Below are 23,987 nucleotides of genomic sequence, written 5' to 3' on the forward strand. Positions count from 1 at the left end.
CAAGTGCACAGTCAGCAGCGGCTGCAAAGTCAACATCGGCATGAATCACCATGAAGTGTGAATGCTTATTTTATGAGGAAAATTGGTGGGGAATGAAATGCGTCTTTTTGCTGTTTGCATAAGCAGCCATTTTGAACCGTCATCATCGCATAATTAATACTGGAAGAGTAAAGTGAGTCAAAATGATTCTATTCAAACAGACCTTTTTAAACATTCAGGTTTTGGTTAAATAAATGGATCTGCTGAGTGAAATGATGTGGTGTGCTGAAAAATGCAGCTCTGTCCATCCTTGGTCCAATTATATGAACGTTAATGATATTTTCATACTGAATTTAGCAGAATGTATAAAATGGTGTACAATTTTACACTGACTAAGGCAATTTCTTTCCTCATTAAAATGTTCTCAGATATTAAAATTGAGATTGACAACCACAATAAATATTGCATTATGCATTTTTGAAAAGCAAAGGACTTTTGAAGAGTTCCATCTAGACAAATGGAAACAAATATTTTGGTAATATTTGCCTGTGAAGAGTGATAAAACTGCACCGGAGTGGCACTGCTTTCGGTCCATATCCCACCTAACCTTTCGTCGTGCGGGGGGGGCGCTGAATATGCTGATGAAATTACCTTCATTGCCACTGTTTGCCCTGTTTATGCAGTGAAATCCGAATCCCCCATCCCTCCAGGCAGATGTTTTAGGTAGGTGCTCTTGATATTCATCAGTACACTGAGCTCGGCAATAGTTCATATGCTTGATATTCATCAGTACACTGAGCTCGGCAATAGTTCACGTTTGCATAATGAATTAAGAAATTAAATCTGGATATGCCATTTGCCTTTTCTCGAGCGACTGACATTTATCACAGGCGCTAATTTAATGTACTTACAGACGACAGTTTAAAGATTTTTGGCCGCTTTCAGCCGAGCTTTGCAGTGAAAACTAATTTGATCTCGTTCATCCAGTGCCTGATGGCTCACTGGTGGCGCACATCAAACGCAGACTCCTCATTCGCTCTGGCATCATGGGAACTCTGCCGGCGCGTCATTCGCAGCGTTCCGTCTTTGTTTCACAGCCGCACACATGCGGCGCGGCCTGCTGCGAGCTGGACGTGATACCTGTGAGAAGGGATAAAGGCCCCCGGGCCGAGCCGGGGCCGCGGCAGGGCAGGTGCAGGCGCCGGGGCTCCGTCTCAGCTCATGCCCGGCGCGCTAATTAAGTTCAGGGGCTTTGCTCGGCCGTGCCTGGTTACACTGGTCGGCTACGGAGGCCCGAAGCCGGGGGATTTGCCGGCGAGACGTAATAAACATCGTCCCCTTACTTTCCCAAATCAGTCCTCCTTTTGTCCTCTTTACTGCCCCCTTAATCCGGCGCGCTTGCGCGTCCTTTGTCTTTTCCAGTCCCCGTCATTTGCGCGCTGTGTGTTTATGTGTGTGTGCCGCGAGGAGAGCCGTTTCCATCGTGGTGGCGAAACCTGCAGGAAAAAAAAGGGGGCAATTTGGGGGGATACGGCTTATCCACCGGGAGACTTAAAGTATTTGCGTCTCCGCGTCCGACATCTTCCAGGAGCGGTGAGGATTAAGGGGAGCTAAACACCCAGCCTGAGGCACGGCTGCCCTGGCTGCGACGGCCACTTTACGGACGATGTCACAGCTAGCTGCTTAGGAGGGTGAATGCACAAAATGAGTTCTTGAATTGGGTGGGGAAAAGACTCTTTAGAAGGGCTTTCAATGACCGCAATGGGTGATGCTCACAGAATTTAGTTCGCTAGAAAACAGATGTGCAACATGCACTGGTTTTATTCAAATGTTGTGTTTCAGATAATTCTTGTATTAGGTTTTATTTAATTGTTTTGCAGGAGTTTTCTGATTCTTTTGAAGTAACCTAAATAAGTCATTGGCATTTGTGGAAGTCAAATTTGCATCATCCACCACCTTGCGTGTATACAGTTTGGCCTTTTATTATTTTTTATTGTGTATTGGAATTGTATTGTATTGTACAATGTCACAAGGTGGATTAATCCCAGAAGTTCCCTCAGCCAATCAAAATAGCAGGTTAGAACCAATCGTTCTGCTTCATGTTTGCTTCATGTAGAGGGTGGTAGTAGCCTAGTGGGTAACACACTCGCCTATGAACCAGAAGACCCAGGTTCAAATCCCACTTACTACCATTGTGTCCCTGAGCAAGACACTTAACCCTAAATTGCTCCAGAGTGACTGTCCCTGTAACTACTGATTGTAAGTCGCTCTGGATAAGGGCGTCTGATAAATGCTGTAAATGTAAATGTTTGAGGAATGTTTGACAATGGGGCAGTGGTGACCTAGCAGGTAAGGAAATGGGTCGTAATTGGCAGGTTTGTGTTTGTGCTGTGCTGCAGTGTTTAACAATGACAATCACTTCACTTTCACTCTCAAAATCTATCAAACAAATAATGTCAAACCATGACATTAATGCACCTCGCATTTGACTGAATGATTCGCGCTATGACTATGCTGAGCTCATGAATTGTATGTGAGGCTCCAACCACCAAACATACTGTCTTGTGGTTTTGCTCTAATTTACATGCTCTATGGTCCCTAACTGTTGTCGGGCTGTGCCCTTCAGTTATCGGGCCTGCTTTAAATCCCGTTAGTTGTCCTAAAGGCACGGCAAATAGTCGAGCTTGGATCGACTTGATTTGTTGATCTTGATGAAGGAGCCTTTAGTGAACAGGACATGGATCATGATACCAGAAGGCTCTACCTCTTGGCCGCGAGTTGCGGAGGGTTTCCTGCTCGCCACCCACATTCGTATTCTGCAGGCTATCGATTGTAGAACAATTAGCACAGATTAGCGCTAATCAGGGTGGATAAAGTCCTGCGTTCTTAACTGTTGCACAAATGTCCCCATCGCGGCCCGGGCCATACACCGCGTAATCCTTCCTGTCCAGATGGTTTGGGTTGGACAAAACAGCCAGATAAAGCCTCCCGCGGCAGCATCTGCAGGTGGAAAGTGAAGTAAAAGGGGGAAAATGACGCTGCCTTTCTAACACGATGGCAAAACCATCATAAATATTGATGCCTTTGTTCCCCGCCAGTATCATTCCTGGTACGCCGTAAATTAAATCGAGAGGTCACCTGACACAAGTAAACAGTGTTGAGGGTGCACGCCGGCGTTAATGGAGTTATTATTCTCATAACGGCGCATACCGGGCCCGCGGAGCCGCTTGCTTCACACCAGGCAACAAGTTTTGCATTAGTAATAACCTCAGGCTGCAAACAATCACAGCGGATTACACAGTTTTTTTGGTGAAAGACACACAAACACACACACACACACACACTCAGACAGGAGTGTCAGGTTTCCTTTCTCTGCCCTAATTACGCCAGGCCAGCTCCGGGGCGGTGACGGCCCAAGGAAAAGGGGGCTTTAACATGGATGAGAAGGGCCCGAGGGAGGCGTTGTATAAATACCTGCACACCAGCGGCGTGCGTCTCACACAGGTGTCCCCGCCAGGACGGCGTGCGTCTCACACAGGTGTCCAGAATGACGTGCCAGCCCTTTGGCGCCGCGGACTCCTTCGGCGCGCTGGCCGGAGACTCCCCGGCCCTCCCGTTGCTCATGCACCACGCCGGCACCGCCGACTGCCTGCCGGTCACCAGCCACGGCACCAACATAGTGTCCACAGGTAAGACGTCGCTTAAGACGCAGTTGCCCAGCTGCCCACTGCCTACGGCGCAGCCTTCTGCCGTCGAGAACGCTCTTGGTTTTTACCCTTGCAGCTTCTTCCCGTTGAAAAGTTGACATATGAATACATAATGCTCCTCGCCATGTTCGTGTGAAAGTCTAACGAGGAGGAAATTATAATATATAATATATATACATAGTGGTGTTTTTTGGGAGCTAGAAAGACTGTCCGATAGCTGTAGTGTGACTTCACCCCGAGGGCTTCTGACAGCTGGAATTGAGGCAAAGAAAGCATACGTGCGGCGAGGAGGGCAGGGGAAGCGGGCCGGATGTGTGAGGGTGTCAGACGAGTGCGAGAGCGAGATTGGTGCGATTGGCCTTTTTTCTGGGTTTCCATCACTGACCCTGCCAGGGCGACCTGCGGTCCCTAGAGCGTTCGGCATTAACTCTCGGCACCCACGCCAGGGTTCTCTTCTGCCACCATTATCGCCACTGCTGTCCCGCTCAACCACGGGTCCGATCTGACCTTCAGCGCGGTTCCGTGTTTACTCAGACACGTGTCACCCCTGTGCTCGGAGGCTGCAATTTATCGGAGCCGAGATGGCCAACGCTGTACATACAGTGTTCAGAGCATCCACCTGCCCAACTCTGTAGTAAAGATGGATGAAGCTGTTTCTTTTTTTGCTGGTCATGCTAATCATACCAACTAAACCATCTTAAACTAGATAAAACCAGCTACCTGTTCAAACCGTACAAGTGTATTCACCACCCTATTCGCTGACTGGCCAGCATGCTTTGCAAACCATGCAATGTGAACGTGGATTTTACAAAGATTTTACAGTAGCCGTGAGACTAGGCACAACTGCTGCTGCTGGCTAATGCCATTTTTCCACTGGCGGAGTCGTCGATCCACGAGCGTGGGTGGGTGGGTGGGTGGGTAACACACTCGCCTATGAACCAGAAGACCCAGGTTCAAATCCCACTTACTTTCATGAACAGGACGTCCATGACTTGTTGAAATGTTTAATCAGCTCAAAAACTCGGCCCTTTAGTCACCCTGTTATACTACTCAGACAGCTCTCAGCAGCTCCTCTCCTCCTCTGCCTGACCGACAGGATCATATTTGAGAAAGTTCGAGGGAAATATGTCACACTGTGTCACACAGCAATGCTGCCGCAACAGAAATAGCAGGGTTGCCAACTTTTGTTAGTGTCACGTGCGAGCACACTTACTTTTCTTACCATATTGTGCACTTCATTCACATTTTTTTTTCATTTTGAAAATGCTTACTCATTCACCGAAAATGATTTACCGAAATGATTTAGGTGTATTTGATCACAGAAATACAAGTACAAAACGCCAGGCTGATTTTGGTTCCCCCATCCAAACACTAAACTTCTAACAAAGGTTTTCAGCAAATCAACAATCAGAGAAAACTGCGCTGAAAACCCTGGCACTGTTTCCTGCCCTTTATAAATAATGTTCTCTTGTCTGGTCCAGTGATCAGCAACATATGTGAATTAACAGATTATGAATTTGATATGGAAAAGGCTGGTGTAACATTTACATTACAATCAGTAGTTACAGGGACAGTCCCCCCTTGGAGACACTCAGGGTTCAGTGTCTTGCTCAGGGACACAATGGTAGTAAGTGGGATTTGAACCTGGGTCTTCTGGGTCTTCTGGTAGTAGCCTTCTGTGTTACCCACTAGGCTACTACCACCCTAGTGTAAGTTTTTTCTCCACGAGCCTTAGAGAGCATCATGATACAGATGCCTGAAAACGGGCAACTCTGTATTTACCTGATTTATTGAAGATGGGATGGGATTTGTAATTTGATGACAACAGTGTCATCATTTTGTCTGATTGGGTGTGACAGGGTGAGTTCATTTTTTATATCCATTGATAAAAAAATACTTTCCGATATTAAGTGTGAATTTCAATTTTTGTTTTCTCTAGTCTTGTTTTTAGCACTGTGCGGCACCTTTAAATATATGTGTTATGGTCATTAACACTATAAACAGAAGGTTAACTTAACATCAGTGAGCGGCATTTAGATGAAATGATGCCAGGTAATGCTCCTCACGCAGCAAGCAACGAATTCAAATGACAAACCGTAATCTATACAGAATTATGTAAATGTATCTGATAAACTCATTCTGCACAGCTATTACTTTCACAGTGATAATTACAGGAGTGGTCGTGTAATTAGTTTGACATGTTGATGGTTAATTTGCATTTTTTCCCTCTTTGTGATTGTATTTTCTCTCGTCTTTTTTCTATAAGAGCTTGAGAAAAACGTGGAGACGTGGTGATTAAAATAATTTCCTCTTACCTGAATTAGACAGTAGAAATTTGAAGGTTCGAGATACCAAGTGTCATTTAATCCCGTCACTAAGTACTGTGCCGTTTTACAATAAGATCCCAGCCCAGGTAAGAGCAGGGAAGATGTTCAGCACTCCGTGTTTTGACTCCGAAACGTCCCGCAGCGGCAACTTTTCATCTCAGAGCTAAGAGGAATAGATTTTATCTGCGAGAACTCAGGTGGCAGGCAAACGTCTTTTATAAAGCTTCACCGAAATCAAGGTGTCTTGCGCTGTGAGGTCTGCATGCACACATCACTTCTATTCCCCCACTTGACTGAAAGGCTTTTAAAAAAAAACCAGAGAGCACTGCGGCCTCAGTAGGGACCATTTTTCTTGGCTTTTCCTCTTATTTTACATTCAGCTCAGATTTGTTGTACTGCAAACTGGGCTGAAAAAATATATTCAATCAATTTGTTTATTTCCTGTGTGGCCTTTGACCTTTTGCATGGAAATTCACCCGAGCCAGAGGCCGCCCCTACATAAAGTTGAGACGGAAAGTGATGGAGTTTTTGCTAAAATCTGAGGGACTTAGATGAGAATATTTAAATGCATGAAGTTCCAGGTGACACGCAGCTCACAATTTTTTTAGCCGCATCATCTGAATCAGCCCTTGTACAGAAATATTGAACAATAGAGAAAACCAAATTAATTTGTATTCAGTTTTAGTTCCAGACTGTAGGTAGAATTTTTTTATTCTTATTTATTAAAACAATGACCAGCCACTTCATTTACTGCATTTATCAGACGCTCTTATCCAGATAGTTACAGGGACAGTCCCCCTGGAGCAACTAAGGGTTAAGTGTCTTGCTAGGGGACACAATGGTAGTAAGTGGGTTTTGAACCTGGGACTTCTGGTTCATAGGCAAGTGTGTTACCCACTAGGTTACAACCACCCTACAACCACTTCCCGTCTTAGCCTCTTTCCCACACTTGCCTCTGTCACAATTATAGCACTCTGTCTGTATTATAGCAAACTTTAGTTTTGAGGAATATTTCAAGGTGTAATAGTAATTTTTCAATACTTTATGTTTTAAATGCATTTTTGTTGAAACAAAATAATTTGTTTGTGTGCCCCCTCTGCAGCACTTGAATAGTCCAGTGGTCTTGAAATAGGGACCCTGCAGCAGTCACCTGACATGCGCAAATTGTTTGAAACATGTTCACTTTTATTATTAACAGTATAACAGGGTTTATGTTCTGTTGCATTTATGATTCTAGCATGTGGAAGTCTGTATAGCTGCCTACAGAGCTCTTCTAGTTTTGTTGCATCTCTGCATTAAAAGCCGGTTTGCCTCAAAAGGCAGGGACAGTGGCACTGGGGTTCTGTTCTAATCTGTTCTGTATGATTAATGATCTGTATGATTAATCATTGCTGTTGTTCTTCTGGTCATCGCTGTCATTCTGGTCTACCCCGGTCTACCATGGCTCTCTTTGAAGTGCCCTCCGGCTTGTCTCTGGTCCAGTCCTCCAAGCGATCCCACATGCACCTGTCCGCCTCTGCCCTGGGCAACGCATCCGCCAGCCTGCACTACCCAGTGGCCCCCTGTCACTATAGCAACCAGCAGACCACATACGGGATGATGGCGGGTGAGTTTTTGTGCTGCAGGTCTCCTTAATCTGTCATTACGGGCCTGCCTGACACAGGACTTTGTAGAGTGGAGAGTGTATGGTGACCCTGTAGCCCTGTCCCCCTCATGCAGCGCAGGAGATGCTCTCGGCCAGCATATCGCAGACCCGCATCCTGCAGACCTGCAGCGTCCCACACCCCAACATGGTCAACGGTGCCAACTCATTACAAGGTATAGTCAGCCCATCTGAACCCTGGGCGCTCTCATCTCTGACCCGGCGCTCTAATCTGTGTGTGTCCTGACCCTGCTGAGGGTCGGTATGGGGAGATATCCAGGCATCTTCCTGTTCAATGATTCATATTCATTCTGAATTATTACTGAGTAGAATTAACATGGAACCAACAAGCAGGTTCTGTGAGGGAAAAAATAAAATATATAGAAAATATACTACCTCTGCATTGGCCAGGAAAATATGGTAATTTCCAAATCTCTACTTTATATAACATACAGTCAATAAACAGGGAGAGGAAACTGCATTATTCTAATTTGATATTGTTTCTAGGTTAAAAATTAAATATTCTGCTCAGAATTCAATAAAAAAAATATTTGTCAATAAGCAGCAATGTAGGTCATATTTTGGATTGTTGTTAGTGTAGCATATGTGTCTCATCCTGTCCACACCAAGCACAAGACAGTAATTAATCCGTACTAGTCAGTAGATATGAAGCTTGTGATGAAGCTTGTGACTGGCAGTTTCCACGTTTTGCAGGAATTTTTACTAAATCCGAGATCAGGACTCGAATTTGGAGGACTGACATTCAAGTTTTTGTTCTTGAAATATTTGCTTGAAACTTTTTTCTTATAACTTTCTTAGCACCATAAATGTTGCCAGGAATAATGTTTTTCTTTTTGGCCGTGTTATAACACGGTGCAAGCAGGTGGGCTTCAGCTATTCTGTCCTATTTATTTTGATGAGATGGACTTGATGAAATTAGCTCCCTAACATGATGGTGACAACAGTCCCAAGCATATATATAAATGTATATATATTCTAAATATTTGTCCCTCAGGGACAAATAAAGTTCTTTGAAATTGAAATTGAGCTCAAGGCCTGAATTGTTCTTTTTAGAATATACTGCAAACTGCAACAGTCACAGGCACATGATGACCTCCCCCTCTGTTATAAGATCATGATTATAACTTTCAACAAGGCACGCAAAGACTGCAGTATAAGAGCAAAGCAACCTGAAGAGAACAATATTGAAAAAAGTGGGCCAGGTCATGTCTGAAGAACATTTGGAACCACCAGCACTCCGGTCTTGCCCAGACCAGCTGGAAATAGACAGTCAAAAAGAAACAGACCTGCATACCCACTGCCAGACAACTCTGGTTTACGTGCATCTTCCTCTTCCTCCGTCGTCCGCCACAGTGGATCAGCCGGTCTGGCTGTCCGCACAAATTGACCTGGAAAAAGTTTCCTGATGCAGGCCTCCCCAGTTACCCTGGCTTGGGTCTGGCACCAAGAAATGTCCTTAGTGGCTGGGTCACCAGTGTTTGTGCAGAACTGGCTGAGAAATTGCCTGAATTGGTTTGCGATCCACTGGACAAATAAATTGCCATTTTATAAGAAATCAACATGATTGACCTGAACTACCCAACATGATTTTACATGCAGAGAACAGATATTAACCTGGTGGCAACTGAAACACCTTCCTATGGTCATGGCTCTGCTGCCCCCCAGTGGTGGCAGTGGGAATAACCTCAGCGTCACTCATCTGGGTCGCCATCGTCGCAGGGTGGATAATGAATGGGTGGCATGTGTCTGGCAGTGGGTATGCCGTTCCCAGGAGGCTGCTTTGCTCAGTATCGCGTGTCCAGCGTACAGGATTGTCACGACAGGCGTCAGGTTTGACCACAGAGTCTTTGTGTGCCGGTACGGATTCTCAGCTGGAGCACGACAGCGGGGGATTTTATGCCCCCTCGAAGGCAGCAGGGGCCTGAAATGGAGAAAAGAAAGAGGACAAATGATTAATGACATTATGCTAATCACGTTACACACATACCTTATTACAGTACGTAGGCCTGATCATAGACTACTGTCATTGGTGTCCAGGACAATGATCAGTGCTGGCTTGCAAAATGAAATTCAACCACAAGAGGGAAGTGTTTCCAATCAGAACAGTTGGGAGAAGCATTGTTTGTGTCTGAAACTGTTCCTAGTGGATAAAATCCCTGTGCAAAGTCTGATGTTGCCTCCATGTCCCCATTTCACTGCCGCATGCGTATTTAGGGCATAGATGCTGACCCATTTAGCCCCCAGTTTGTGAATAATGCAGTGATTTGGGACTTGGCTCCAGATATGCGCCGCTGGTGCCCACATCAATGGGCGATGCCCATGCGCTTTGGCACGGCCTCTTATCGTGCCTCTGTTTGCACCCAAGGTGGCCTGGCCCCCTGTCTTTACAAGTTCCCTGAGCACAGCCTGGGCGGAGGGTCCTGCACCCTGAGCCACGGCTTCCCCCCACTGCCCCAGGCCCTGCTGACGGACGAGCCCAGCCTGGGGGACATCAAGCAGGAGCTGCGCAGGAAGAGTCGTCCCCCGGAGGAGCCACCCGACATGGACTCGCCCCAGATCCGTGAACTGGAAAAGTTCGCTAACGACTTCAAGTTGAGGAGGATCAAATTGGGTTTGTTTGACAGTTTTACACTCGCACAGGCAACCATGAACCACTTGCACAAGAGCAAATTTGTCGTATTTTATTCATCAGAGTGAATTAACTAGGCCCTGTCTGTGGGTTTTGGGAATGTGACTCGGGATATTTGGTACTTTGGCCGACAGGGTACACCCAGACCAATGTGGGCGAGGCGCTGGCAGCCGTCCACGGCTCCGAGTTCAGCCAGACCACCATCTGCCGCTTCGAGAACCTGCAGCTCAGCTTCAAAAACGCCTGCAAGCTCAAGTCCATCCTGGCTAAGTGGCTGGAGGAGGCCGAGCAGGCCGGCGGTGAGTTGACAACCCGGACGCTCCGTGGCCACTTTATTAGAGACACTAAGCCAGTAGGTCTGTCTTTGTGTGTGCACAGTTCAATATTTTAAGGCCCAGATTTGATTCTGCTCAAATTTCAGAGCCACTGTTGCTTTGTCAGATGCTTCTAATAAAGTAATGGGCATAGTGACATCATTTCGTCAGTGTAACTACAGAGTGTGTGTTGTTTTATTGTGATGAAATACACTTTAGTGAAGAGGGGTTCAGGCTTCCTTTCAGCAGTAAACAAACGAAAAACATGAAATCAGTTTTCTAGCAAGTGCTTTTCAACCTTGGGGTGAATGTAATGAATGTTAATATGATCCATTTACCTCCACGCAGCCCTCTTTAATGAGAAAATGGGCATGCACGAACGCAAGCGTAAGCGCAGGACGACCATCAGGTAAACACAGGAGTGGGTGTTTTTTATAGAGGACAATTCTGCCTGTCGGCACGTGAATAGCTCGCGTCTTCCTCAGTCTAGGGGCGAAGGAGGCCCTGGAGAGGAACTTTGTGGAGAAGAGCAAGCCGTCGTCGCAGGAGATTGTGCGCATGGCGGAGGGGCTCCACCTGGAGAAGGAGGTGGTGCGCGTCTGGTTCTGCAACCGCAGGCAGAGGGAGAAGCGGGTCAAGACGAGCCTCCATCACAGCTCCTATCTGGCCAAAGAGACTCCTGCCTGTAGGTAGAGGGGCTCGGGGAACAGTAGATCTCGAATGGAAAGTACGTATGAGACTGGTTAGGTGAAACCTCAGGAGACAACATTGTTTAAAATGGTACGTTTTGGGCTGATTTAACACGAAACATTTCACCTTATATATATTGTGTCCTTTTGTTTCAGCATTTTAATTCCAGATCACAAGAAATCCTTTTGTAAAATTACAAATGATGGTGATATTTATAGGCCATACTCCCCAGATCGAATGCATATTAGTGTCATATGAGTAAAAAGTGAAAAAGTTTAAGTGAAACGGTTCTTAATTTCCATCTGCAACCATTACTTGTTATGAGTGATGATTTAACTGATGGCCTGCAGCCATTTGTGATTATTTATAAAACAGGGACATAAGAATGTTAATGTAATATATATTCACTCTAATTTAATATGCAGTTAATGCTTTTGAAATTAATATATGAAAATAAGCTGTCAAGTGTTGCTGATCAGAAGTAAGCCTACGTGTTTTCAGGCTTTTTACTGGGTAGGGGGTGAGCTGCTGTGTACAGGTGCTTGTAAATGTGCATAATTTGCTTGATACGGTTGGACCGTGAATATTCTGTATGGTACAAGAGTTTGCCTTACCTGTTCCCTATTGGTCAGGGAACAGGATTGTTTTGTATTGTTTTGTAAGAATTCGTGGAAAATGCACTGCTTCGTGTGAACATCAGTTCTGTTTATTGAAGCGGTATCTACTGAGCAAGGCGCCTCACCAGCTATCCGGAGTGGGGTCTTTATTTATATGACCATGCATTGTGACATGTTCCCAGTCAGCAAAAGCATTATCTGTCAAGCACTGAAACCGGGAATGTATGGTCAATGAAACAAACAGCAAATTTATATGGCATCCCCTGACAATCAAAATGTAAAATAAACTGGTTTACAGTGTGACAGTCTTGTTTAATTGTATTGAATGGGCAAGTTTTATTGGCAACATTTAAATACTTAATTTATTTTTAATCAGACTTCCCTGAAGATGGATTTTTTGCTGCGATCTTTGAGGACTGCCGTCTATAATTACAGACATTCTGGGAATTGCACTCTACCACTCTACCAATGAACATGGTTTCAATCATCCCCTGCATTTCCGTGAAGGATGGATCCCTCTAATTACGTCAATAATGCACTTTGTATCCAACTATAATTGAAACATGGTATGGTAGACTGGTAGCCAGTGAGAGCGTTTCGATCCACGGCTCTTGAGAGAACGAGCGTCATAGATTTAATGACATCTTAAATGCACATAAACCATCTTTAAATCCACAAGGGCCATTGAGCACGTAGCACCGCCTTATCTAATTAGTTTGGAGGCTTTAATTGAAAATGAGTGTTATTGACTTCATTGAGAATGTGGTGCACTACAAACGCAGAGCTAATTAGAATAGATGGTATCTCAGAAATTTATTCATTAGATGATCAATGAAACAGAAAATGGCATACTGATAAACACACATAAAATGGCATGTAAATAACTCTTAATCAAATAAAATTACTTCTCATAAATCAAGTTTAGCAAAACAAAAAAAAAACTAAAAACGGTATTGCTTTCCACAAACAATTGTTGGCAATTATTGTCAATATAATATAGAAGCTTTAAAATAAATGTTAAAAGCTCAAACGGTTGAGGTGCAATCAGAAAATCCCCAGGATTATCCTTCAGCACTACCCATCTTCTTCATACCACATTCTCCATCACCTACACGGCCACCATAGACCATGGTGTAGCACCTGTTAACTAATAATTGAACTTTTTCTTACATTACAACATAAATCCATGAATTATAATAATAGTCCAGTTGAGCAGACTCTTATAAAAGAATTCAGCACAATATCTTAATAGCACTGCATCATGTTCAGTGTTACCATTGACTGAAAAAGTAGTTTTTCAGAGCTGACCAGCTCTCGTTATCCATTTTTTTTTTTGGCATTTAATTACCAGTTCCACTTTACACATGATACCCACCCGAGAACCCTCACCAAACTCACTTCAGTTTTAAAGGAAGCACCATTGCAAGTCACAATCAAAATTCACAGTGTCGCACCTAAAAAAGATACAAAGGTAGAGTCATGAATATATAAGAACTCCCAGTTGCATTAGTAAAAACATGATAGCCCTATATCCCATGGAAGACCCATGCAGGTATGAACACACTTTACACAACAGAACCATTTTAACTATAAAATTTATACACAAGCCAGCAGATTAGAACCTTCAAGAACCAGCCCTGTAACATTGAGGGTTTCCATAATTTGTAACTTACAAATATTTCAAGAAAATCAAAGGCTGTACGGGTACATTACATCGTGTGGAGTACCATGCCTGGAGAATTACCCAGTGTACATCCAGAGCTTTGTATTTAACATTTTACTTCTCCTGCCGAAGCCTCAGAGACATTCGCACGTCTGTAGGACGCTCTTGTTTGTGGGGAGAGCACATTGTTCATCTTTCCACCAAGACATCTCCAGGATTCCAAAGTTCCTGCACCCTCCCCACCACTGTCCATCAGGCTTCTTTTTGCCAGGGCTTTGGAGAATAATTACACTTATTTCATGCCACTTATTAATTTGCTACCCCCCCATTCAAATAATGACCCTCTCCGGTACTGCTGGGAAGACCATGTGGACAGTGAGTGGAGAAGGTTAGTCCACTGCCAGGGCCTTCAGCTGTCTCTCGATGTCCTCATCCGAGATGGTGCTAGCTTTGGTCTTGGATCCGCTGGGGAGGCTCTTTCCGGCTGCAGGGGCTCTCACCATCTGCAGGAGAGGACCAGCAGTGTTCATTATGCTGCATTTACACAACACAAACACTCATCACCAGTACTCCCAGCCTCCCAATCTGCCCAGGATTGGGACTGGGGCCTGTTTCATTTCCATTAAGGTAAGTGCATATTGAAGCAGTACAGAGCAGGAGGAGATGCACAGGGCCAAAGGGCTGCGCATCTGTCTGATCTGGTTCTTGAAGTCCATGCATCAGCATTCGGACAGGTAGCATCCACAGGCTTCCAATCACCTCCCTCAGCCTGATTATTCCAGCTGGGACATGCCGCAGGGAAGCAGATGGGAGGAGGGATGAAACGAGCGAAGGAATATGAAGTGAGCGAGAAGCGTACTTTTCCTGTGATCTCGATGCCGATCTCATCTAGGACCTGGTTGACGATGTCCTGGCATTCCTCCTCATCCCCAGACTCTTCAAAGATCTCATCCAATGTATCATTGACTAAAAAAAAAAAAAAATGTTAAAAGCTTGATGATAATGACTTGAGTAAAAGGATTTCAGACACATTTTTAAATAACAAACAGTCTACAATTATTTCTTGAATGCTCTTGATTACATTTTATTTTATGCTATCAAGAGAAAACCCATAACAACGTTGTCTAATTGTAGCGCTGCATTGACATGAATATAAAATTACCCCATATATAAGACTAATGCCCCCTTTTTGAAAATATTAAATACATTTTAGTCACCCTTTAGAGTAATTTAAGTAATGGGTAAATAAATACACATTGGTGGTGGCCAGCTTTCTTAAAACACAAGCAAAATGTCCTATTTGACACAATTTATGTAAGGTGTAAGATGACACCATATCAGGAACGTAACGTGTCTTATATTTGGTCCAATGGTAACCACAAATAAGTGGTAAAAATTCCATACACTGCCCAGTATGCACTGGACAAAGGAGTCTGTGAGAGAAACTTGAAGGACCGTACTCATGTCCTCTGTCATCCCCATCTTCAAATTCTCCTTCTGGAAGTCCTGCATGGTCTTCAGAGTTTTCTTTGTGTCCATCTTCTTATTGACTGTCTGCATGGTCTGTTTCCAAGAGAAAAGCGACACATGGACCAGTAAAAAACAGTGAAACAAGAGAGGGGAAGAAATCGTGTGGCATTAATACATCAGGCACTACAACACATAACAATGCCTCTTTTTTTACAACTGCATTAAATTCAGACAACAGGAGACACGAGCGAACACACAGAATTATTTACCCACAGTGTGGCAGCCTCATTAAAGCCCATTTCTTATTTACTGCATCCCCTCCCAACAACAGCGGCTGACTACAACTCCCAGGGCAGCTCCACACACGGCGGAGGAAATATTAATGTCATCTTCCTTCCTGTTTACTGACACATGGCGCATGAGACAATGTGAGGCATGGCCTACTTTAACACTGAACAATTTCAGACAAAAAAGGAAAAAACAGGGATTAATTCCGCTTCCTCTGTGGATACAAATACATACAATACCAACCAGAACTTGCAGCGGCGCTTTCATATTGTACCAAAAAAGCCCATTCTGGGAGGAGAAGGAGGATGAGGAGAAGGAGGAGGGGCAGCATATGGAGAGGCTCTTGGCTCTCAGCACCACAGTTTGACTTCAGGCCCCTGATTTAATGGGATACTTAATATACAGCTGACAATATGGCAGTGCGCAGAGCGCCCTGATAATCACTCACACAAGTTCTCTGTGAGAAGTGCCAAAAACTTAATCTAAGGACGCAGTTCTTATTAAAGATTATTTTTTTACAATATTACACAATTAAAATGGAACAGCAAAATCATTGGGTTTTGGGGTTTTATTTTTACTCTAAATATGAAGGTCAAGATAAGGTGGCAACAAGGGTCACCTGGCTGTGGACAACAGTTAAACAAAGGCCAGTATATGCACGCTGCCCTTTCCCCAGCTGCCCGTCTCCCACCGGGAAGCGGAATACCAAATGTGCTGAAACAAAGGCGTTTTCATTTGGAGAGATACCCCACACCACTCTAATTACCAGCCGCTTAAGGATTCTTTTGAAGTCTCTCTGCTGGGCTGAGTTTTCTGTTTTTCACAGCCCCATTACACAAAGGAAAGAGGAGAAGAAACGGAGCTAGGGTCTCAATTAAATACTATAGATGATCAACAAAAAGTAAAATTATACATGAGTGGAACATTTTTTATGTAATGGATAACATGTGAATTTTTGTTTTTGAATACTGAGTGTTGGCAGAAATTTGGCGAAATTTCCACTGCACAAACAAACTGAATTCTATGCAGCACCTTACCTTGGCTGTGGTGGACATGGCTCCAGCCATCTTCATCTGGGAGTTCATCACCTTGGTTTGGGTGGACATGGACGTAACCTTTGAACTCACGGCATAAGTGCGGTTCTTTTGTTTCCTCAACTGGACCAGCTGCTTCGCCAGGATTTTGCAGGCCTCTCTGTTGCCAGTCTTGGCCATTTTCTTTATTTCCATTTCCTGTCAATGAGAGACACATTTTAGAGACGTCCATGTCATTCATAGCAGTACACAAACAAATGAAATGTCACACTTGAGCATCTGCCTTGATTTTTTTTCAGTAATTATATAGACATGAACCCCCCTCCACTTGGATGTTGAGCCTTTGTGTAAATCCAATCTCTCTAATGTTGCCTAGCTTCCTCCAAGTTCACTACTGCTTAAAAGTTTAGGGTCATTTAGAAATATCCTGTTTTTATTGTTTTGTCCATTACAGGAACATCAAATTAATCATAACTCCAGTCCTGACATTGTTCATATTATAAATGAATATGGTAGCTGGAAATGGCTATTAATAACAACAACAAAAACATTTATTTCTTATATAGCCCAAAATCACATACAGTATGTCTCAATGGGCTTTGACAAGCCCTACAGTTGACACCCCCCACACTTGACCCACACAAGGAAAAGCTCCACACAAAAAAAATGAATGGATGGAACCCATTCCTTCATAATCAATGCTTGGATTTTGTCAGAATTTGTGGGTTTTTGTTTGTCCATCCGCCTCTTGAGGATTGAATTTCATTAGGTTCTTGGGAGTTTACTGGCCGTGGACCCAAAAAATGTCTTGTTCTCCGAGCCACTTAGTTTTCACTTTGGCCTTATGGCACGGTGCTCCATGCAGGTAAAGGCATCATTCTTCACCAAACTGTTCTTGGATGTTGGGAGAAGTTGCTGTCAGAGGATGTTTTGGTACCGTTCTTTATTCATGGCTGTTTTCTGAGGCAAAATGAGTGAGTCCACTCCCTTGAATGAGAAGCAGCCTCACACATGAATGGTCTCAGGATGCTTTAAGGTTGGCACGAGACAGGACTGGTGGTAGCGTCACCTTTTCTTCTCCGGACAACCATTTTTTCAGATGCCCCAAACAATCGGAAAGGAAATCAGAGAAAATGACTTTTACCCCAGTCCTCAGCAGTCCAATCCCTGTTTTTGTAGAATATCAGTCTGTCCTTGATGCTTTTCTCGGTGAGCAGTGGCTTTTTCCAAATGTCTTGGCCTCACCGTGTGATCAGATGCAGTCACACCTGCCTGCTGCCATTCCTGAGCAAGCTCTGCACTGGTGGCACCCCGATCCTGCAGCTGAACCATCTTAAGGAGACGGTCCTGGCGCTTGCTGGTCTTTCTTGGGCACCCCGAAGCCTTCTTCACAACACTTGAACTTCTCTCCTTGAAGTTTTTGGTAGATTTATGTACAATCTTAGCAGCAATATTCTTGCCTGTGAAGCCCTTTTTATGCAACACAATGATGACTGTGCGTGCTTCCTTGCAAGTAACCATGGTTAACAGAGGAAGAACAATGATTTCAATCATCACCCTCCTTTTAAAGCATCCAGTGGATTGAATGATCTCCAGCCTTTTTTTTAAGTCAAAGAGGGACTTTGCAATTCATCTGATCACTCTTAATAACATTCCGTTGTATATGAAAATCGCCATAAAATGGAAGCACAGATCTTGGTGAAAAGCAATATTTGTGTCATTCTTTTGTGTCATTCAGTCAAAAATTAGTTTGAGTTCTTGCAGTAATTGCTGCAAATTGGGGATTCTAATTGTAAATTGGGGAACAAGTAAAATTTGAAAGAAACTATCATTATTTCTAACTTTATTGATTACTATTTGTATTAATATTTTCAATGCAAACAGTCTGTTTTGTGACCTAAGGTCACTGGCCACCAACAATCTTAGCACACTATTATGCCCAATACTGTCCTACCGTCATGCTACATCTTTACCAAAAAATGTTGGCATATAATGCAGGGGCATTACATTTGACATCAGCATCTCTTCAGTCATAAAATCTGGGGCACATTCGGTCCCCTGGCAGTAAGCAGAGACAGAATAGGGGGCGGGGTGACGTCAGGCAGGTGTCTGCTAAGCGCAACATGAAGCGTTGCATTAGCACTGCTGCCCTACTTTACCTTCCGCACTCAGGGCTCAACGATGACAGACGAGGGTTTTGCTGAAAGCAGGTTTTGTCTACGGCTGTCACCGGTCATGGCAGGAAATCTCAGGGATGATGGTTCTGGTTTCCGGTGTTATGGAGGGTTAATAAATAGCATGATTAAATCTGAATCCAGCACACTAGGGATGTTTTATTGCTTTGTCAACAGGCTGCCAGACTTCAGGAGATGGAACACAAGTGAGAAATGGTCTAAAAGAGCAGCCATGGAACAACGTTCCACTGTCAGAACACAATACTGTCGAATGCTCAGCAAACTACATACTTTGCCATAATAAACTCATGACTTCTTGTATCACGGTTTTATTGTGCCTTTTGGGCTTATGTAGGGTTGTAAAGGTTATGTAAGGATTACGTAGTAATTGCATTAAATGTAGTTTAAGCAGAAAACCCAAAACCCCTACATTTCCTCTTGGAATCGATAAAGCATCAATATTTCTATCCATATATCTGTCCATTCGACTGGGCACAGAAAAAAGACATTAGGGCAAAGCCATTCAGAAGGGAAGAGCATGCTTATTTTTATGCCTATTTTATTGTGATTATTTGTCAGACTTGTTTACAACCAAAGTTAACTTTGTGCCAATGTTTCATGGTGTATTAATTATTACCACATACCTTTAAGGGAGAATTTGTGAGGTAAGCAATCACTGATCACTGGGCCACAAAGCCCAGCCTGGTAACACTGCTAAAGCAGGCCATTTTGGAAGGTGATATAAAGGGCCTAAATGTATCGCTACAGTATGTACAGTATACATTTCAATGTAGGTCATCTGCAAAACAGGACATTTAAAAGGCCTACAACAAAGAGTAAAAGTAAATTAATTAGCCCATCAAGGGGGAACAGAATCCCTGGAGACATCATTATATGCATGATAGTATGTAAAGTTACCCCGTAGAAAGTGTGCATGATAGGGGCGAGGAGGAGGATGAGGCGTACATTATTCCCACTTATTCCCCTCTAAGGTCTACCTTCCTCTTTAGCCTAATTATCTCACTAATTCCTGAGATGGAGATATCAAGACATGGAAATTATAATTGGCTGCCTAGGTTCATTTTTGATGCAATAAAGTGCAATAATAATAAAAAAAAAAAAGTACCTGAGCAAGTCTTACTCAAAATATTGTATTTCATGTGTATCAAATACATTCATTAACTCTCTAGCCATCAAAATCAGAATTGTGTTTATTGGCCAAGAACATTAGCACACACACCATGAATTTGGTTACGGCCGTTGGTGTCTCACAAGCAACACAGTACAATACAATATAGCAATATATCCATGGCTGCTTAACAGACTATATCAAATACATATTACCTCAAAATCTAAAGTCTGAAGCCATCATAGAGGCCATATACACTGGTATGGTAGGTTTGTTGAAAGAGCGGGGACCACCTAAAATCCCATTTCCCCGCTTACCATTTGCTTTTCCTGTCTCTCCAGAGCAGCTCTGTCGCGGGTGATCTGCCGCTGCGTCCCGCGCAACTCCTTGCTCTGCTCCTTAATGATATCTGTGTCGGGGTGACAGAGAGAGATAAAGAGAGACTCAAAAACACGCTCGATGCTACGCCTGACATCTTCACATTTCCATCATCAGGGTGATGCCCAGAAACATAACTCCAATTCCAACTTATTTATCCAGATACTGGGGGCAAATGCTCAAATATCCACATTTGGATATTCATGACACTGTTAGGTACTTAGTTTAGATGCAATGTTTTAGCATCCGTTTGTACCGATTATCTTTTTGGCAATGCCTCTCCTACAGATAAATTATGTTTGTAGATGAACCATAAAAACCCAGACGACAAAAGAGGACATTTCACAGAAGGATGTTTCCAATCCTGCAGCAGAAAGCCTGTAGAATTGGACAAAAGACAAATGATTTGGCTTAAAGTCGGCGATGAAGTCCATATAAACCCACTCCAAGGGGAAATTAGGCATTTGGTAAAAATGGGCGATGGTCAATCTGAATATTGCCCAAAGAGGCACACTCAAGCAGTTTATATGAAATTGGGAAGGGAGGAACTGCTCGAGAGGAGGGTGGGTTTGTCTGGAGGCGACACCACATTTCTATGCAGATGATCCTCCACACGCCCTTCCGGCAGAGCCGCCCAGCCCAGGACTGCTGCTGGAAACACGGACACGGTCCCCTACACCTCAATCAGCCTGAGCCTGTCCCTACCCCCGAGGACAGGAATAACGGCCCACCGCATCAGTGGGACATCTAAACCAATACAGCACACTGGTGTATTCCCCCCCCATAAAAAAATAAACAAAAAAAACTGTGCTTCAGTGAGCAATTTAATTAAAAAAAAAAAAACTTTGTTCAAAACCTTAGTATATTAGTATAAATAAAGAATGAATAAACTGGTTGTGTGCTTTTATGAAATAAAATGTGAATTAATAAAAACATTATTTGAATCAAATAAATTTTAAATATGCATTTAAATATGCAGAAGAACAAAGGTAAATGTAGCGACAAGAAAATGAAGTGAGCCAAAAAAGTAAAAAAGAAAAAATTTTTTAAACAATTGAAAAACTCTGCACCTTAAATGTATTAAATGTACTTAAAAGGTCCTTAAAATGTGAAGAAGGAATGAGCCCATAGTTCATACGCCCACCCAAAAAGTCGGTTTGTCCATTGGTGAGCAAAACTAGTTACGTAGCATGACGTCTTCGACAACGTCTTAAAGAGGGGAGGGATAGTGTTGACAAAACTCGACAAACCCAAACGAGTTATCACACCGCAAACGAGAGGATACGCGGGCGCAACGAAACGCACCGGACCGGCACCAGACATCCACATCCAGCATCAGGAAAAGTCCTAAATACGCAGGATTCAATATAGTAACAGGTGAGAACATTTATCGCCTTTCAATTAAAACCATATAAAAATTAGTAATACAAAAAAAGGTCAACATAAAAAAAATTATGTTTTTGTTACAGTTTTCTTGTTAAAATATACGTTATTACAGTATAAAATGAAATATATGGTTATGCGAACCCAGGCATGTGTATGTGTGCATTCCCAGGTTACATTACATTCCTGTAGGTATTATATGGTGCGGTGAATCTCATTTCATCAGTAAAAATAGAAATGTATATATTTTGTTAACAAATATGATTTTTTTTATTTTGACAAAACAAACATCAATCTGGTAAACTGAAAAGCACTGGCGACAGGTCATGGGGTCGAGAGAGAGGGAGGGAGAGGGAGAGAAACAGACAGACAGAGACAGACACAGAGAGACAGACAGACAGATAGAAAGAGAGACACAGACACAGAGAGACAGACAGACAGACAGACAGAGAGAGAGAGAAACAGACAGACAGATAGAAAGAGACACAGACACAGAGAGACAGACAGACACAGACAGAGAGAGAAACAGACAGACAGACAGACAGACACAGACAGAGAGAGAAACAGACAGACAGACAGACAGACAGACAGAGAGAGAAACAGACAGAGATAGATAGATAGATAGATAGAGAGAGAGAGAGAGAGAGAGAGAGAGAGAGAGAGAGAGATTGACAGAGAGAAAGAGAGAGAGGCTGGGGGCATGACCGACAGGGCGCGAAAACAACATTTAAAATATAAGCGGCTAAATTCTCTGCCGTATTCGTCGATACATTGTTTTTCTCGATGTGATACAACTAAACTTTATCGTTATACAAACTTATACAGGTTAAGTTAACGATGGAGAACAAGTAGAACAGGCTCGCCGGTTCAGCACCTACAAACTTTTAATGGGTTCGGAGTAAAAAAAAAAGTATAAAAACAGAAAGTTATTAACTTACCGTCAACTGTTTTCTTCTTAAACAGGGACGCCATGGTTAAAGTGCGGGGGAAATGGCGAATAAAACGCTCCTAATTGGCGCTGAGTGTGTGTGCGTTTACACACGGCGGATTCCGGCTTTTCCAGCAGAAGCTCGACTGACTTTCCGCCGCACATGACAGCGCTGAGTCATTTTCATTCGTGACGTCATGGCCAGGCTGCCGCTCAGCCGCCGTCCTGCAGGGGGCGCAGCGAACATCCTGAAACAGAGACGCCCACACCCATTCATTCCATTTCTGCATGGATCTGTACAGATAAATGTGGTAAGTCAGAAGAACGATGCATGGAGGTCTTTTTTTTTTTTAAGAAAGGACTGTTCTATTTCCTTTTATATGTCTTCTACGTGTCTTTTAATAAAATTGAATTTCATTGTGAATGGATGAATGATTAGTAACTTATTTGACTGTATAGTAAAATTGACTGAATGCAAGTGAATGTATGACTGAGGAATAAAGTGCTATTTTGTAAAATAACGAGAATTTCTTCTCCACCATCACATGTACAACAAAAACTAGAGACACAGATGTAATGCTACAAAAGTCCATACTGTATTTAAAGAAACTATTTAAGTTTTTTGTTCTTTGTGAACCTTGTTAAAAAAAAATTTTTTCTGTATCAGAGCATCCTGGCACCGCATCCCATTGTCAGTGAAATTCTTTTCACTCCTTTTCTTTTGCCTATAGCACTAGCGGGAAATGATGCTGAAACTGAACACGAACAGGAGCCGGCCAGGGTGACTTTGGGAGGGTTGAAGATGTGTCACCCACAGCACTCTGTTACCCCTCTCTAAGGAGGACAGTGGGTGTCCTGGGGCATTTTTCTTGTTAAGGTTATTAGGGAGATGTTTTCATGTAATCAGCAAGTCGTGCAACGGGGACCAGCACTAAATGTTCTAATAATGATAATAACCCCACCGGTGATAAATCTCGCCCCAAGCACACCGGCCACTTTTTACGGCACAATAATGAGGCAAAACCGTTAGACTACATGCAATGGGCTGCGTCTTCAAAGTATATTAAAATCTACATCTCATCTGAAACAAATCTATTCAGCACAGATGTAAAATCCCACAGTGGCGCCGCCTTTTTCTTTTTCTCATTTATCTCCTTTTCTCTGTTTGCCTTAGTGCCTGGAGCAAGCAGACATTTAATATTAAAGAGCCAACTCTGCAGCCAGACAGGCGGTTCAAGATGTTTCAACTGTGAAATTAGATTTCTGTGTTGGTGCAAGTAGAATCACTTCTATGAAATGTTTTTAAATGGGGGGGGGGGGGGGGGGGGGGGGGGGGGGGGTCTTGTATATTGTACATTGCATGCTAATCTTTATAGTGAGCACTCCATTTTCATCACAGGTAGTATTTTTTGTAGAGCATTGTATTGCTCAGGTAGTATTCATGTGTCGCTCACCTCAGTTGCTTACCTTGCAATAATGAAGAATATCCTGCCTTTTCAAACTCATATGTCATATCTATCAATAATAATGATCAGGAGAAACAACAAAAACCCAATCCCACTTGTAAGTTGTCGGCAAATCTGGTTTATTATGCTGCAATACTCGCAGGACGTG

The 23,987-nt window shown here is 43.3% G+C and overlaps 2 protein-coding genes and 1 long non-coding RNA gene across 4 annotated transcripts; 2 read left to right on the top strand and 1 right to left on the bottom strand.

Moving 5' to 3' along the window:
* Positions 1–3,526: 3,526 nt before the first annotated feature.
* Positions 3,527–11,318, top strand: pou1f1 (POU class 1 homeobox 1). Of its 2 annotated transcripts, none has more exons than XM_028990788.1 (6): positions 3,527–3,675; positions 7,555–7,619; positions 10,042–10,287; positions 10,440–10,604; positions 10,968–11,028; positions 11,105–11,318. In XM_028990788.1, exons 1-6 carry the CDS (start codon positions 3,527–3,529, stop codon positions 11,310–11,312), a joined length of 894 nt encoding a protein of 297 aa, XP_028846621.1. In that variant the 3' UTR covers positions 11,313–11,318. The 2 variants fall into 2 exon arrangements, with proteins under 2 accessions (XP_028846621.1, XP_028846620.1); XM_028990787.1 differs by having other exon boundaries at positions 3,527–3,668; positions 7,470–7,619.
* Positions 11,319–12,904: 1,586 nt separating this feature from the next.
* chmp2ba (charged multivesicular body protein 2Ba) lies at positions 12,905–22,561 on the bottom strand. Its single transcript, XM_028990793.1, has 6 exons — positions 22,384–22,561; positions 20,002–20,093; positions 16,385–16,579; positions 15,050–15,152; positions 14,449–14,555; positions 12,905–14,092 (listed from the first exon to the last, which is right to left on the bottom strand). The coding sequence occupies exons 1-6, from the start codon at positions 22,415–22,417 to the stop codon at positions 13,979–13,981; spliced, it is 645 nt and encodes a 214-aa protein (XP_028846626.1). The 5' UTR covers positions 22,418–22,561; the 3' UTR covers positions 12,905–13,978.
* Positions 21,312–23,631, top strand: LOC114796551 (uncharacterized). Its single transcript, XR_003750744.1, has 3 exons — positions 21,312–21,439; positions 22,409–22,684; positions 23,105–23,631. It is a non-coding gene; the product is annotated as an uncharacterized LOC114796551 (long non-coding RNA).
* The last annotated feature ends 356 nt before the right edge of the window (positions 23,632–23,987 follow it).

The sequence above is a fragment of the Denticeps clupeoides genome, chromosome 9 (assembly GCF_900700375.1).
Source record: "Denticeps clupeoides chromosome 9, fDenClu1.1, whole genome shotgun sequence".
Taxonomy (NCBI): domain Eukaryota; kingdom Metazoa; phylum Chordata; class Actinopteri; order Clupeiformes; family Denticipitidae; genus Denticeps; species Denticeps clupeoides.